Source organism: Pimephales promelas, chromosome 8 (genome assembly GCF_988280905.1).
Source record: "Pimephales promelas chromosome 8, fPimPro1.hap1.1, whole genome shotgun sequence".
Lineage (NCBI taxonomy): Eukaryota > Metazoa > Chordata > Actinopteri > Cypriniformes > Leuciscidae > Pimephales > Pimephales promelas.
In genome coordinates, this window is record NC_142776.1 from 35,224,209 (window position 1) to 35,239,883 (window position 15,675).

Sequence of the window (15,675 nt, forward strand, 5' to 3'; positions counted from 1 at the left end):
GAAAAAAAATAAAGATTTTGTATTTGTAGCTGGATATAAACAAAGTGTACAAAGGTATATTTGTGTTTTTTCTTTACTCATCTCACCTGGGGCCTCATGCATAAAACTTTGCGTAGATTTCATCCTTAAAGTGTGCGTACGCACATAAGGCAGAATTTGCGTACGCACAAAAGTTTTCAGATTTATAAAACCGTTGGTACGCCAGAACCTGCGCAGAATTCACTTTATAAATCCCAGTCAGCGGGAGATTATGCGCACGTGCGTCTCCTCCCCGAAATAACCATATATGGAGATTACAACGCCTAGTTTTACTATGCATATCCTCATCTGCATATCATTTGCATATGATTATTCATCCACGTGATACCAAGTTTAACGGTACAAGACGTTAGGAAAATATGAAATGCGGATGTGCCGTCACATTATTACAAACATTTTTTTTTTGTAGCCTATATCCTTGCCTTGTTTTTGAATGAATAAATCAAATAGTGTTAAATACATTTCAGAGAAAGTTTTTCTCAATCTTTTCCACTGGCCAAATAGTATTTTTAATTGATTTATATTTTAATGGATAATGGAAGAGATTTTAATGGAAGAGATAGACATGGTTGTGCATTATTTGCACGAAACAGTTTTCTCAGACAATCTGTAGTTAAAACATTAAAACACAGCATGCCAGAAGAAAAGTGTTCAAAAGCAATGTATCCACAACAAATAGGTCTATTTCTATTTATTGAATATATATATATATATATATATATATATATATATATATATATATATATATATATATATATATATTGTAACTTCTCAGTAGGCTAATGATTTCATGTAGTTTAAGAGTTTAACTCCATTAATGAGAATGGCATATTTAATCTAAATGTTTATATCAGAAGTAAAACATAGTACCATTCTTTTATTTATTTAAACTATTATTGTGAATATGGACTGTATTTATGATTTGGACTCATAATGAAGATTTACGGTTTTACTCCATCTGCCGTTAGATTATAGGCTATATGTGCGTCAGTTTCACTAAACGGAACGCGCGTGCTGGCGCGGTCATTTAAGAAGGGATGGATGTTTGCTTCAAGTGATAGGTTTGTGAAATTATATTTGTATTATCTTTCTGTAGATGTATAATTTTCTTTAGATTCTCTGTCTAATAGTGAGCAAAAAGACATTTGACTCCAGCTCACCATCGGTGTCGCCAAAACCCATAATCTTCTAAAAGAGTGCGTACGCACGGTCAAGAGCATCCTTACGGTGCGCACTTATTTACGCCAAGTTTATTTTTTATAAATCCCGATGTGCACGTGGAAAAATGCGTACGCATATTTCTATGCCCATTTTGTGCGTACGCAACGTTTATACATGAGGCCCCTGGACTTTTCGGTAACTCTTCCTTTTACAGTACAGTACAGTGTACTTACCTAGAAAGTACTGCTAATATAAGGTAAGTACATGGAACAGGGGTAGGTTTAGGGGTAGGTTCAGGGTTAGTACTAGTTATTACCCAGTAATTGTAGTTACTAAAATAAGTACATAGTATTAACATGGGTAACTGGACTGTAAAGGGAAGCGTTACCGACTTTTCCTCAATTTTATACAACAGTCCTTCCTAATTTTATCCCATCAAATATATCAGCCAATCAAACCGACAACAATCTGAAAGCGGTTGCAAAATAACAGATTTTAGAGGAGAGGAAGCATCTTCTTTGTGAATGTTTTTTACCCTCAGTATTATTTGTTGTAAAGTGAGTCGTTGTGATATTAATGCATTTTTTAGGTTATTAAAATGTTCTTCACACTAAGAAAAATACAATTATTTGAATAACTCTTCACTGAAAGGTTCTTTAGGGATCCAGAAATGGCATTGACGGTTCTTGACTCGATTTTCAAGAATGCTTAGTGACAAAAAGGTTCTATATAATGAGAAATGTCTCAAATGATTGCATGTTTTTTTCTAGTGATGAAGTATGCTAATTATCTGCTTAATTAATAACATTTAATGAGAAGTTAAAAATGAATTAAAACTAAAATCCCTGAAAGGTATATGTAAGTTTCTATAGAACTTTTTATTCTAAGAGTTTGTATATATATGGTGGTGTTGTTGGTTGTGTCAGACCTTACTGATGGAACTATAAGGATACATTGATTTCTGATACTCACTTTCCCTCTGAGCCGTAGCTGTTCATGCTGTCCTCGATGGACTCGTGGCTCGCCTGCCGGACCGTCCGACTGGGCATTTCTACAGCCAACCCTGTTTCTGTGCTCCTCTGAATGCTCTTTAACCTGCGGCCCTCAGGGTCTGAAACAAGGAAAGAAGGGTAAGTTCATCAAACCAAGGTTTAATTCATATGATGTTTTTCTTCATATTTTTAGCTTGTTGCCTACTGGCTGAAGTCTCTTTGATTTGTAGTCCCTCCTTCAATGTAAATTTGTGGGATTTTATGTCTTATTGCAGTTGGTAAAATCATCATACCTCTCTTCATTAAGCTACATGATTTAAGGTATCATTCATGTATGTAAAAATGTAAATTGCTGCCGTCCATTTAAAAAATACAGTACATTTAATTAATTTGATTTAAGTACATGTTAAAAAATCATTTTGAATGAATGATTAACTCACTTATAAAGACTTTCATTACTGGATGTATTGGTGTTTTTGAAAGAACCCTTGAACGAATGATTCAATGACGAATACATTTTTTAGCAGTCACTTGTCGCCACCTACTGGTGTGATGATGTAATTAAAACAGTCTTTATTTGAACGTCAGGTTTCTTACAAAAGTTGATTTACTCTATTTTGATGGCTTCCGTGGAAATCAGTGTTTATATCCGAACCATAAACTTTTATCCCAGTATGTCTGTGATAATATGAATATTTGTAACAAAGAAATAACAATACAGTGTGGCCAAAACGACTGTTTGGGAAGCCGTTTCACGCCAACGCAGATCTGAATTTGGCAAAGGTCGCTGAAAGGTCGAATCGCTGTCATTTAGTAATGAGGTTGTGTGTAAAATGCTCTAATATGTACTGTATGGTTATGTCTTTTTTCCTTAGCAAGCACCACAAATGATAGTGAAATATCTCTGATATTCTTGTATTTCTGTCAGAGCAGTAAGGCACTGGAAAAAGCAAGTTCTTTCAAATCCTCTCCATATCAGCGAATGAAATGTTGTGATAACATTGCTGTCAGGTAGAGCACTGCTGTATTAAAAATAAATCCTTTAGAAAATATAATCTTCTTGTATAATTCAAGTGTGTAGTGGTGCCTTATTGAACTCAGGCTCAGAGAACAGATTCACAAAGCCTGAACTTTTCCTAGTAAAGGTGAAGGGGATCAGCCGCAGACTGATTGCTTTACTAGCCCATGACCTCATGAATATATTTCCATTCAGAGAATGATTTTCAGAGTAATTTCAAAGCTAGATATCATTTCATAATGGGCTTTTTCCCCTATTCCCTATATTCCCCATATACATCAACATAAAACATGACCCATTTTACTGTACTTCCGCAGACTAACCTACTTAGTGGTATAGATGGTAACCCTGATTTCACCAAGTACAACATCTTTGTTGATCCTGAAACAGCATTCCAATCAACCAATCAGATTTCAGGAACAAGCTTACAGTTTATGTCAAGTTTAGGCTTACAACCATGGGTTGGATGCTTCTACATCAGTCACCTAGCATTTTCCATTGATTTTAGGGAAAACATATGGGTTTAAAACTAAATTTTGGGTAAAAGGCAAACTCACTGTGACCTGTATTAATATTCAATGAGGTTGAATTTTTTAATGTCCAAATTTTATTTTATACATACATAAATACATACACACTCACAACATTGAAGGTGAAAACACTATGAGTACACTAATTTTTTTAATGTTTTGATAAAAAAAAAAAACGTAAAAACGAATAATGTAAAAATCATTCTGATATGCTGATTATCTGTTCAAGTAAAAAAAAAGAAAAATATTGTTTTTACAATATTATTACCAATGTAGAAAACAGTTGTGCTGCTTACGATTTTTGAGGAAACAAAACGTGATACTTTTTTCAGGATTCTTTGATGACTAAAGTTCAAAAGAACAGCATGTATTTTACATATACATGTTTTGTAACTTTATAAATGTCAGTTATAATGTACCAGCAGAAATGAAGATATAAATATACTATAGTCATCACTGAAAACACGTAATCCATTGAAACGTGTTCTCTCTGCATGGACACGCTCACTCTGTAGTGATGGGAATCCAGCCATTTTCACAGCTCTGTCCTGGCCGTGAAGCACATGACCTAGTTAGGCGGTTCCTAAAAATACAGTCCTCTTTTCTCTCTTCCTGCGTTTCTGGTGCGGTCGGCACATGCTAACTAGCATGTCATCGTAACCTTCCAAAACAGAACATCGTGTATCAGGAAACGCACTAGAAATGCCAGGGTTGCTATGGGAGACAAGAGCAGTGTGCTTCAATGGATTTATCGCTCTCTCTTTCTCTCTTGCAGTGTTTATTTAGTGAACATGCTTGAAACAATGATTTAATCTTTCTACAAAAAACTCTCTGGGCAAAAACTTGATTTTTACATGTGCATTGTACAAGCAATTGTCAACACAATCCTAGGGTCTTCAGTGTGGCCTCCAGGGTGTTGCTAGGATCGGTTTTAACATGCTTCTATGTGGCTGCTTGGGAGTTGATTCAGGGCAGTTGTTAAGTGGTTCCTGGAATGTTCTGGGATTTGTATGCTGGTGTTTAGGGAGTTCTAAGTGGTTGCTTGGTGGATTCCAGGGTGTTGTTAAGTGGTTTCTAGGATGTTCTGGGTGGTTGCTAGGTGGTTGCTAGGGATTTGTTTGTTGGTGTCTATGGAGTTCCAAGTGGATTGCCAGGGCGTTGTTTGGTGATTTTTCACAGTATGAGCAAAAATGAATTGGCTCTAAAACACTCAATTTGTACATTTATTATATCTTGTATAAGTGTGATGTTTCTGATCCCTGGACATCTCTCACCAACGCTTGCAATTACAAGTAGGTCTCACTGACAACAACAGATAAAAGTATCTCATTTCATCATATGGCCAACACTCATTAATCAAAGTGACATTCATGAATTTACTGCAAAAAAAGAAATAAATAAGAGGCTTTTCTAACAAGCCCTTTTAGTTGCTGTCTCATCTTGCTTGTGGTTTATGACCCACACTTGTCAGGTGACAGAGTGTTTAGATTTAAGGGGTGGTATAATGCGCATTTCACAAGATGTAAAATAAATCTCTGATGTCTCCAGAGTGTGTATGTGAAGTTTTAGCTGAAAATATCCCACAGATATTTTTTATATAGCATGTTAAAGTTGTCACTTTTTGAGGTTTAGCAAAAACGCTCCATTTTGTGTCTGGCCCTTTAAATGCAAATGAGCTGCAGCTCCCGACACAGTGGGCGGAGCTTCAAGAGCGTGTTCAAGAGTGCAGCTCTGATTACCTCACGCAGTGCACGCAGACACATGCTAAAATGTTAGAAACTGTTCTGCCTTTATGTTTAAATCGGAGTCAGACAAAGATGGAGAGACTAAGAAGAAGTGACAACATGTAGAATGCAACAGGACATCTCTGAATGGTTAGTTGATGAATTTATGTTGCTATGTGGTGTTAACTATCTTCAATTAACATTCTGTCAGGGTTTTCACGATGAGTCATCAATCCGGAAGTCGGCCATTTTGGAGGCACAGAACATAAACAATGCCATTGAACTGAAAGGACTCGCAAATTTGGCTGATTATTTCTACTAAAAATGGTCGAGTTTTGGTATGTACTAATCGGCCGCATCGGGAAAATGTCTTTCGAGTTCTATAGACTGCCAAATGTTAAAGAGAAGAGTGCAAAGAAGGCGTTTGTGGTTGAAAGAGTCACAGCATCAGCTCATCAGCCACAGGTGTAAATAAAGCTTTGACTATGGGTAAAATGTTAACGTATTAACTATGGCAACATTCACACTGTCAGTCTAAATCCGTTTATCTTTGTATCCGATTGGAATCTGATCTAAAATGATGTCCACACTGTGTATCGCAGCTGTTCAGATCCGATTTGTGAGTCCATGCAGCTCTCGGGCAATACGGCACTGACATTGACGCTGATGGAGGGGTTTGCATTTGCAATAGAGAGATGTTTTCTTATTTAATTTTTACAACACATATATTGTGTAGCCACTGCCGCGTTGGACTATATTGTATATTGAGCTGCAGAACTGTAGGCTGTAATGTAACGTAACAGCTTTTTTCGCGCTCTTGTCTGCACCGGTTTCAGAAATAATATTTTTTCTGCTCGTCCGGCACTTTGCAACAACACAGCATTGTTTTGGCAGCGACTTGCAGGCAGCATGTCTCCTCTAACAACCACTGACGTTTACATTTTATGTGCCGTGAAAGTCGTATACCATCCGAAATCCGATTGTTCAGACTGAGGCAAATGTCCTGGTATTTGAATAGGATTTCAAACCACATATGGATGTAGCTTGAAACAGATTTTTTGGGCTGACAATCTGAACATAGCCTTTGTCGGGATAAGAAATAGAAGGAAGAATTGCAGTAGGGCTAGAGAAGCTAGCTCGTTCGGCCCTTTCCCACATATTAACTTTAGTTTGTCAAAATATTGCGCTCTCTCCTGTCCTGCTTGATAAGTCCTTCTTTATATGATTTCGCACCTACCACAGATTTTTTTTTTAGTGTAACAATGTGTTCAGTAGTACATACATATGTAACGGAGGCCAGCTAGTTGTTGCTGTGCAAGTAAACCTCACTCCTCTGATCTCAATAGGCGGACCCCTCTTCTTCTCCTTCTTCCTCTTCTCAACATGGACTGTGTTCCCAGGGGCGGGCTTTATGTACATTTTAGGGTTAGTGTAGTGATGTCACTAACACAGGAGGAAGCTCATGTAGTTCCTACCAGCCGTTTGTTGTAGTCCTTAAAAACCGATTTCTTTAAAAGCAAATATCTCCCTTTGCTTTGAACTTTGAGCGTTGTAACTTTGCCGATGTTGTTTATACTCAAACAGCAAAATTACACTCTAACTAAAGTTAGAAAAGTGAAATCATAATCACCCCCCCCCCCCCTTTAAAAGAACATTGAGGCTTATAGAAAACCTATTATCAGACTTAAGACTATACATCTTCAGTAAATACCTACAGCTAAAGCTGAGTGATATGTGAATTAATATGCAAGTAGTTGCATCGTTTCCTTAATTGAAGCCGGAATAGTTCATTTATGTCACCCTCCTCACCTTCATGTCATTCTAAACCTTTTTTTTTTTTTGCGAGAAATTATTTTCCAAAAAAGTATAGTTCTCATCCCTTGTGTGCAATATTACTTTTATGGCGTTTTGGAGCTGGAAAGGAGCATCAAGAAAGGTTCGTTTAGTTGCACAGCAAAAAAATAACGTCATAATTTTAATAGTCTCTATAAGAGCACATTATGCTGATGCGTCACTATGGACTCCACACTTCCCAGATTCAGATGAACAGGAATAGGATGCTCTTCCGTTTGTTTTCAACATAGCTTTCTGAAGATCATTAAGGCAGTCGTTGACTGTCGTCTTAATGAGCATGTCAGGTTTCTAGTTTGTCCATGCTATCGATCATGCCATTGCCTCTCGTTACCTCAGCCTGCCTTAATTACCTATTAACTCTTTGATAAATCAGTAGTATAGAGGCCTATTGATCTACAGTGATGTTGATAGATGTCTGGCTGGAGGCTATAACCTCTGTGCTTTCTAATCAGATGCCAAATCTAACACTACTACTGGTGTAGTAAAGAGGGAGAACCAGACCTTATTTTCTTTCTTTCTTTCTTTCTTTCTTTCTTTCTTTCTTTCTTTAGCTGTTTTTTTACAACTACTTGTTAATGGAAGTGGTTGATACTCACTAAATCTGTCAAATACGTCTTATTTCATGTAATGCATAAATTACTGTAATGCATATTACTGTACTGGGTTTCAAATTATTTCCTCTTTTATTTTTTACAATTATATTTTATTTATTTTATTTCCATGGCCTATAGGATTCTCATTTTGAGTTTGTACGTATGTTCAATTCCCGGTCAACTAGAATATTTCACTGTATTACAGAACCAGAATTGAGAAAAATCCAAAATAACTTCCAGATGCATTATGGGAAATCTATGCATTGTGGAAAATGGGGCAAAACATTGAGATCAGAATGCAAAAAATTCAGTCAAATTAAAATGAATAAAAGCCTCCCATTTTTTTTAATGCTCCATTTGGGAATGTGTTAAAATCCTTTTAAAAGCCCCAAACACACAAGTATTACGCATGTGCTGGTATGAGAGCCCATCTGTTTAATCTCAGAGGGAGGGTCGGATCATACACAGATGCGTTCGTCTCAGCCAAAAATTATGCCAAATATTTACTCATATACTGGCATAATTCAGCTCTGACGGTTTCCGTACAAAGAGAAGTGAGTTTCAGGAGTCAGGAGACAGTGATCCGAGCTATAAATGGATGCAAGGGGGAAAATGACCTCAGAAGGTCATTTATCAGAAGCAAATATATGAGAGTTATATTAATATACCTGAGATATTTCTGGGATTTTATGAGTTTGATTTTTCATACTAGCTTCAGTAACTGCAGACAAAAGTCTGTTCATGGCGGACATTATATTAAAACATTTGTCTTGTGTTTTATAATTTGAGTATTTTATCATTGTTGATGGTTTAAATTGATCTATATTAATATAATTTATACTGGAATCTCTGACGACTCGTTTCAGTCAGTTTCGAATCGATTCTTTCTTTTTGAAGACAATTTTATTTTTTTTGTGCACTTTGAACTTTACATTTTTCAGACCTTTTCCATTCCCAAACAGCTATATTGTACATTAAATGTAATATCTGAAAAAAGCATAATAGATGCACTTTAATACTCTCAAAAAAAAATCTGTTTCTCAGTACAAGAGGTAAAAATGATATAAATACTGTTCATTTTCATGCTCATTTCATGTCTTAGGCCATCAATGTGTACTTACATTTACGAGTCATAAAATCATGTTTAATTTGGACTTCTCTGTGCATGCTCTTTGAGGTGGTGACCATAGACCTGCATTATATGACTGACAGACAAGAACGGTTTGACCTGAAAATATCAAAATTGAAAATACTGCAAAGACACCTACTTGGATGTGCTTGAGGTAAGCTAAAACATACCAAAAATTTATTTCAAAATGAACCATCCCTTTGAAAACACTTTCTTATACTATTTTAAAATAATTATTTTAAGTTGCATTAGTAGTAATTATTTGGCAGAACATTACTGTGACAATAAAGTGCTTTTGAAATTGAGTGTAAAGATAACAGGAGGTAAACAAGATCCAGGTTGACACACTAAAGCCGGACTCAAACTAATATTGCCCGCATGAGCACCACTACCACTAGGTCACAGCTCAAGACTTAATTGACTTTCAGAACAGCATGTTCATTCAGAATGTAGGCCACCGGATGCTGTTTCAGATACTTTGTTTGTCATAATAACGTGTAGGCGGCAATAACCGAGCAAGTGAGTGTCGACATTGTGTGAAGCTTCAAACAGGCTCGTTCTGCAGAGACTTAACGCTAGGAAAAGACGCACCGGCACACGCTGTGATTCACTACACAAGTCAACAGCCTCTTAAACTGATGTGCTCTCTGAACGCTTCTGCCAAGCGGTGTATTAAAAACAAATGCATGTTTGGTTAGGATTTTCAATTATGATCTTTATTTGTAACATTGGGTGCACACCTGTTATTTCATTATTCCATCATTATGCAGATATAATTGTCATTATGGTATTATATTGACTCTGATTCTAAATGAATTGATTATGAAGGATGCACTCCCTCCCATACGTAATGTAATTATTTTTATTTTGTATCCATTGATCTATGATGATGAATCTCACGAAAGCATGTCAAGAACCTGGATTACCCAAAACTAAAAGATTTAATATAAGTTGTTTTAAATCATATATTATTAAGTTATATTTTGCATAAATAAAATTAAGACTAAAAATTCTGTATCACAGTAATTAGATTCTAATAGGACTGTCTATTCATAATAATAGTGATAAGGTCAAAATTATATAATAATTTTAATTTCACAATCCAAAAAAGAGTATTAATTTCTTTATTATTTCATTTTTGGCCTTTTTTGTTAGCATCCATTGCATTCTTTTTTTTTATTATTATTGTAGTTTTATTCTATTTTTATATTTTTATTTTCCTGTTCATTTCAGTTTAATGTAGTTATGTTATGTGCTTTTGTTATTTTATTCGTTTTTAGTTGTTGTTTAAATATTGGTATTTAGGTTTAATTCAGTTTTAATTTTTACTTATTTCAAGTTAACATTTTAAGGAAGCATTTAAAATTTTCATTTAGTTAAAGTTTTATTTTATAGTTTTTAATAGTTAATTATATTATGTTATAGTTTGCATAAAAAATGCTGTATTACAGTAATGAGGTTCTAATAATGTAAAAAAAAAAAAAAAAAAAAAGGCTTTAATTTCCTTTTTTTTCTTCTTCTTCTTTTGATTTTGAGGTGAAATGTGGCCTGGACCTGTTTTTGTGAGATTCACTCACAACCATAAGGATTATTAATGATCAAAATACAAGTCCGTAACATGATTCTTCCTCCCAGACTGTATAGTAAAGGACATGACAGCAGGTAAATCTGAGCGTTCTTGCACAACCATCTGTTGTTGCTCCCGCGCGTCAGTGTATCGCTGTGTTTTCCAACTGCATATGCCAACACAACGGGTGTAGAGCAAACGCACCTGTACACACACCATCAGAGGTCGAAAGAGAGATCAATCAGTGCTGCTATCGGCTGGTGTGAGAAGAAATCAAATGAACATCCTTAAAATCACATCAATTGACATGCAAAGCAAAATGCATCGTTTATTTTTCATTTAGAGAATGAAGCGCAAGTGGATTTTGGACTTTTGTGTGTAGTGATTATATTTTCTGCTTTATTTTTCATTTTAGTTAAAGTTTTAGGAAATTTGTTTTTGTAACGTATAGTAGTTTTTGTTTTTTAAAATGTCTATAGTTTTTATTTCAGTTTTAGGGTTTTTTTTGCACATGGTTAAACTAAATGAAAATGAGAAACGTTGCCATCGCAAATTTGTTAATTTTATATTTTTTTTAGTTAAAGTTTAATTAATGTCAATTGACATTGCATTATCTCAATGATACTAAAAAAAACAATTCATATTTAAGCATAAGCGTCACTAAATTATTATATTTCTTTTTAAAATATTTTATAGCCATTTTGTGTACGATTTTAAAATGTCAACCGATGATTGAAACTTGATCTTTGTAGGAATGTCAGCATTAAATGATTTTACATAGCACCTTGTATGCTTGTAATCAAAGTAATTAAACTTTTAAACACATTGTGATAAAATGTAGTGACCTTATTAAAACCTTTTAAAAACAGAAAAGGCATCTGATTATATGCTGAACGTATTTATTTTATATATTTATGATGTTTATGTATGCATCAGAATTAGAACAGAATATTTTGTATGAGATGTTTTTAACAGGAACAATGAATGATGATTATATTATGAGTCAGAATAGGCATCAGTGTGAATTTGATTATCTGATTGGACAGACTGTTGTCTTCACATTGGCATTATGTGATAGATTTCTCACCCTTTTTCTCTTTTCCACTTGGGGAAAAAAACATCAGATTGCTTTCTCACCTGTGCATGATTGCTGGGAATCGAATATTACTTCAGCAGCCATTGATTTAAATCCACTACAGACACACACCAGCTCATATGGACTGATGTGAATCCCCTGCACACTTATCACACTGACATTTTCTAAATAATTGAACTTGTGCATTGGAAACAGACATCCAATCTCGATTATATAAAAAAAAAAATAGTTTCGTGACATTTTCAAAAGAGCATAACATTTGATAAAGTGATGCCACTTCAGATTGTCTATCTGTTAACCAGACCCACTTGAATGAGCCCCGATTGAGTTCTGATTTTTGCTTAAAAAATAAATAAAAGGCTGTTCAAAAGTAAGAAATTGAACTACATTTTATGAAGAAACGTGAGTGGTTCTTTCTCATGCAAACCCTTGATGCTAAGATGTTTAAGGTGGTTTTTGGGGCCTTGCTGGTTGCTTATGCACAAGTCTCTGGGCCTCCAGAAATATTCTGATGTCTAGATATGGCTCTTTCAATGAAAGTCTATAGTAAATTTGCCAAAAAATAAGCTGGAACGCCTGAATAAAACACCTCTCCTTAAAGGTAAAGGGTAGGGATTTTATTTTATAAACACTTTTTGTTATCTGTACTGGTATCTCTTCGCATAATAGAAGTGGTGTAAATATTAAAACATGTACATCTTGTGGATGTCTCGAGACCAAAGAATATCCGTCCAATCGTTACATTTGGTCCGAAAGCAATGATAGGATGTCCTGCCTGTCAACATATGTGTAACATCATGACTTTTGCGTAAACATACACGCTACTTTCAAGTCAAGTGGCGTGTTATCTATACGCATTTTGAGCTATCCGCGTGTATGCGTGTAGGTCTACGCCGTTAAATGTCCGAGTGATTCCACGTGTATGTACACGCTATTAAATGTCCAAGCAAAATGTAGATCTACATCTAGAGAGCGAATTATTATTATTATTTTTTTTTTTCTCCCTAGGATGGTAGGGGATGGAAAAAAGATGGAAAAGACTCACACAGTAAAGGCTATTAACCCCAGTGACATACATACGCCATTTCATGAGATCAAAATGAACAAATATTTTTCCGACTCAATTCGTTCATTTTGTTCGTTGAATGAAACAAATGACTCGAAAAAAGGTTTGTTCATTTTGATGAACGAGTTCGAACGGGAGAGTCACGAACGAGCATTAAAAAACAGAGCAAGGCGAGCATTTGTGCTTATAAAACTTAAACTTTGTTATCTTAAATGATCGTTTCGTTAGATAAGATCTTGAACAGTTTGCAGTTTGCACTGAAACTGTCTTTTGGACCTTGAACCGTTTGGTTCCCATTGAAGTCCATTATATGGAGAAAACTCCTGGAATGTTTTCATCAAAAACCTTAATTTCTTTTGACTGAAGAAAGAAAGACATGGACATCTTGGATGACATGGGGGTGAGTAAATTATCAGCAAAAGTTTTTTTTAACTAACATAAGTTAAGTTAGTTAGTGGTAATCACTTTTACTTTTCAGTATCATATTGACCAATCTACGTTTTTATGTAACTGACTTTAAAAAGTTATTTAGTGTCTTAATTTTTTTTTTTGATGACTCATTTGTGAGAATAGTCTAACTTGTTTGAATTCTCTCAGCATGAATGTAAGATCTTACTGATTTATGAATGAACCGCTCGCTTTAAAATCTTCCCGGTCTACTGACATTTGTTATGAGTGATATCCGCCTCAAACGTATAACTTTCATTATCTCTACAATTAGTAAATCCACTTCACCAGCTAATTACTCTTCGACAGCGATGCCATACAAATATACAGAGCGACCGCAACAAGTTCAAACACAAATGATGTGCGCTTGGTTTCTCTGACGCACAAGTGTGACTCGGTTTTTAAAATATAAATATCTTCCCCCATCATCCTTGTTTAAAAAAGCAAAAACGTGCTGATAATCGATGTCACAATTAAATCTCATAAGCACGGACACACCTGCACATTGGAGACGGATGCTACGAGTATCAATCATCCTGACCTCCTTCTATCTTTTCCTCTGTCCTTGATTCACTACGCTCTTATGCAACACAGAATGTGCGCCTGCCGCCATATGACATCTCACTGATGGCGTGTGTGTGTTTGTTTGTGAGTTATTTCGAGCAGCAGCATCAATGCAAGACCTGTCAGTGTAGGAGGGTTAATAAGCCTCGAGACTTCAGAGCGTTTCGCTTTTCCTCGGTTGAGATTTGTTCCTGTGCTGGTGGAGGGGGGAGCGAGGCATGTTGTGCTTGGGGATTTTTGGTACACGTTGCTTCAAACAGCATTAACAGCAAACAGGATATGAAAGATGAAGTCTGAATGCGCCACGACAAGCGGTGGGAGGCAACGTTGGGTCTGATGTGTCTCGGAAAGGCTCCGGGCCCTTGTTGTCGACATGGCTGGAGAGCGAGTGTGTTATATAGGTGTTGATCCCCCCTTGTGTGGCTGTAAGATTAAATCTGAACACAGAATGGAGAAAAAAGTATGGGTGAGAGCAGACTGGACATCGAAACTTTTACTTTGAGCGGTTTAAGTTTGAAAGGACACATGATATGCAAAATAAAAGTACCAGATTAAGTAATTTCTCAATTATTTCCATGATCACACAGCTAGGGTTGGGTATCGAGAATCGAGTATCGATTGGAACCGGGACTAACTTTTCGTTTTTCCCGGAATCGTTCAAAAGTTAAAATTTCAATTCCTAGTTTCGATATTCACAGCCCGCCGAGCGGAAGAAAAAACCGCTGAACAACACCAACGAAGAAGCGTCTACCGAAAGTGTTGGCATAACCGCGCGGTCCAAAGTGTGGCTTCACTTTTCTAAAAATTAACGAAATCTCGGCAAAATGCAAAATTTGTGACAAGTATTTGTGACAGAAGGAGTATTTCCTTCAGAAAGACCGTTGGTTAGCAAGGTTAGCTAAACTTTTTTTGACCCTGCCTCTTAAAAGAATCGAAATCGAGAATCGTTAGGAACTGGAATCGAAACAAGGAATCGGAATCGGAATCAGAATCGTTCAAATTCAAACGATACCCAACCCTACACACAGCACATATTTGTATTTTACCCTAGAAAAAATCCCCAAAAATGTATTTTTAGCCATTATTTTGTGTTTCTTTTTCTTTTGCTTTGGGAGGTTGTTCTAGATCATTTCTTCAAGATGTGTGCTGTTTAAAGTTTTTTTTTTTTACCCATATTGAAAATGCTTTGAAACTGTAGGATAACCCATATCAAAAATATTATTATGTGAAAAATAAGTGTACCAGAAGTCGTAGTTCAATTATGTCTGTGATCACACAGAACTTATATTTGAATCCCTCAAATGTGTCTTTTTAACTGCTTCTTTCTTTCTATGCAGGTTTTCTAGATGATTTCTTCAAGACATTTGCAGTTTGATGCCATTTCCTGACCAGATGGGATGCAACAAAAGATTCCAGCAAGTTTTTTTTACCCATGTACTGAATGTGAAAATGCTTTGAAGTCCATGAAACTGTAGGATAACCCATATCAAAAATAAGTGTACCAGAAGTCGTAGTTAAATTATGTCTGTGATCGCATTCGCAACTTAGGCTATATTTGTTTTTCCCCTCAAATGTGTCTTTTTAGCTGCTTCTTTTTTTCTATGCAGGTTTTTCTAGATGATTTCTTCAAGATATGTGCAGTTTGATGCCATTTTCTGACCAGATGGGATTCAACAAAAGTTTCCAGCAAGTTTTTGTTTTCATCCTCACTGAAAGCAAAAATGCTGCAAAGCAACAACGTGGAATACATATAACTGTAGGGTATTTGACACTTAAAGGGATACTCCACCGTTTTTCATATTAAACTATGTTATTTCCTTAACTAAGAGGAGTTGATACATACCTCTATTGTCTCAGTGCGCGCACTCAATCTCTCTGGCGCACGAGACACTTTG

The 15,675-nt window shown here is 35.8% G+C and overlaps 1 protein-coding gene and 1 long non-coding RNA gene across 2 annotated transcripts in view; one reads left to right on the forward strand and one right to left on the reverse strand.

Annotated features, from left to right (window-relative positions):
• The window catches only part of rims4 (regulating synaptic membrane exocytosis 4), a 40,433-nt gene that overhangs the window by 20,404 nt on the left and 4,354 nt on the right, over nt 1-15,675 (reverse strand). Inside the window, exon 2 of the mRNA XM_039692787.2 lies at nt 2,173-2,311. Within this exon, the coding sequence (XP_039548721.1) occupies nt 2,173-2,311 (139 nt within the window). The remainder of the gene's footprint in view (nt 1-2,172; nt 2,312-15,675) is intronic.
• LOC148978133 (uncharacterized) lies at nt 5,483-15,254 on the forward strand. Its single transcript, XR_016169559.1, has 3 exons — nt 5,483-5,614; nt 9,089-9,194; nt 15,118-15,254. It is a non-coding gene; the product is annotated as an uncharacterized LOC148978133 (long non-coding RNA).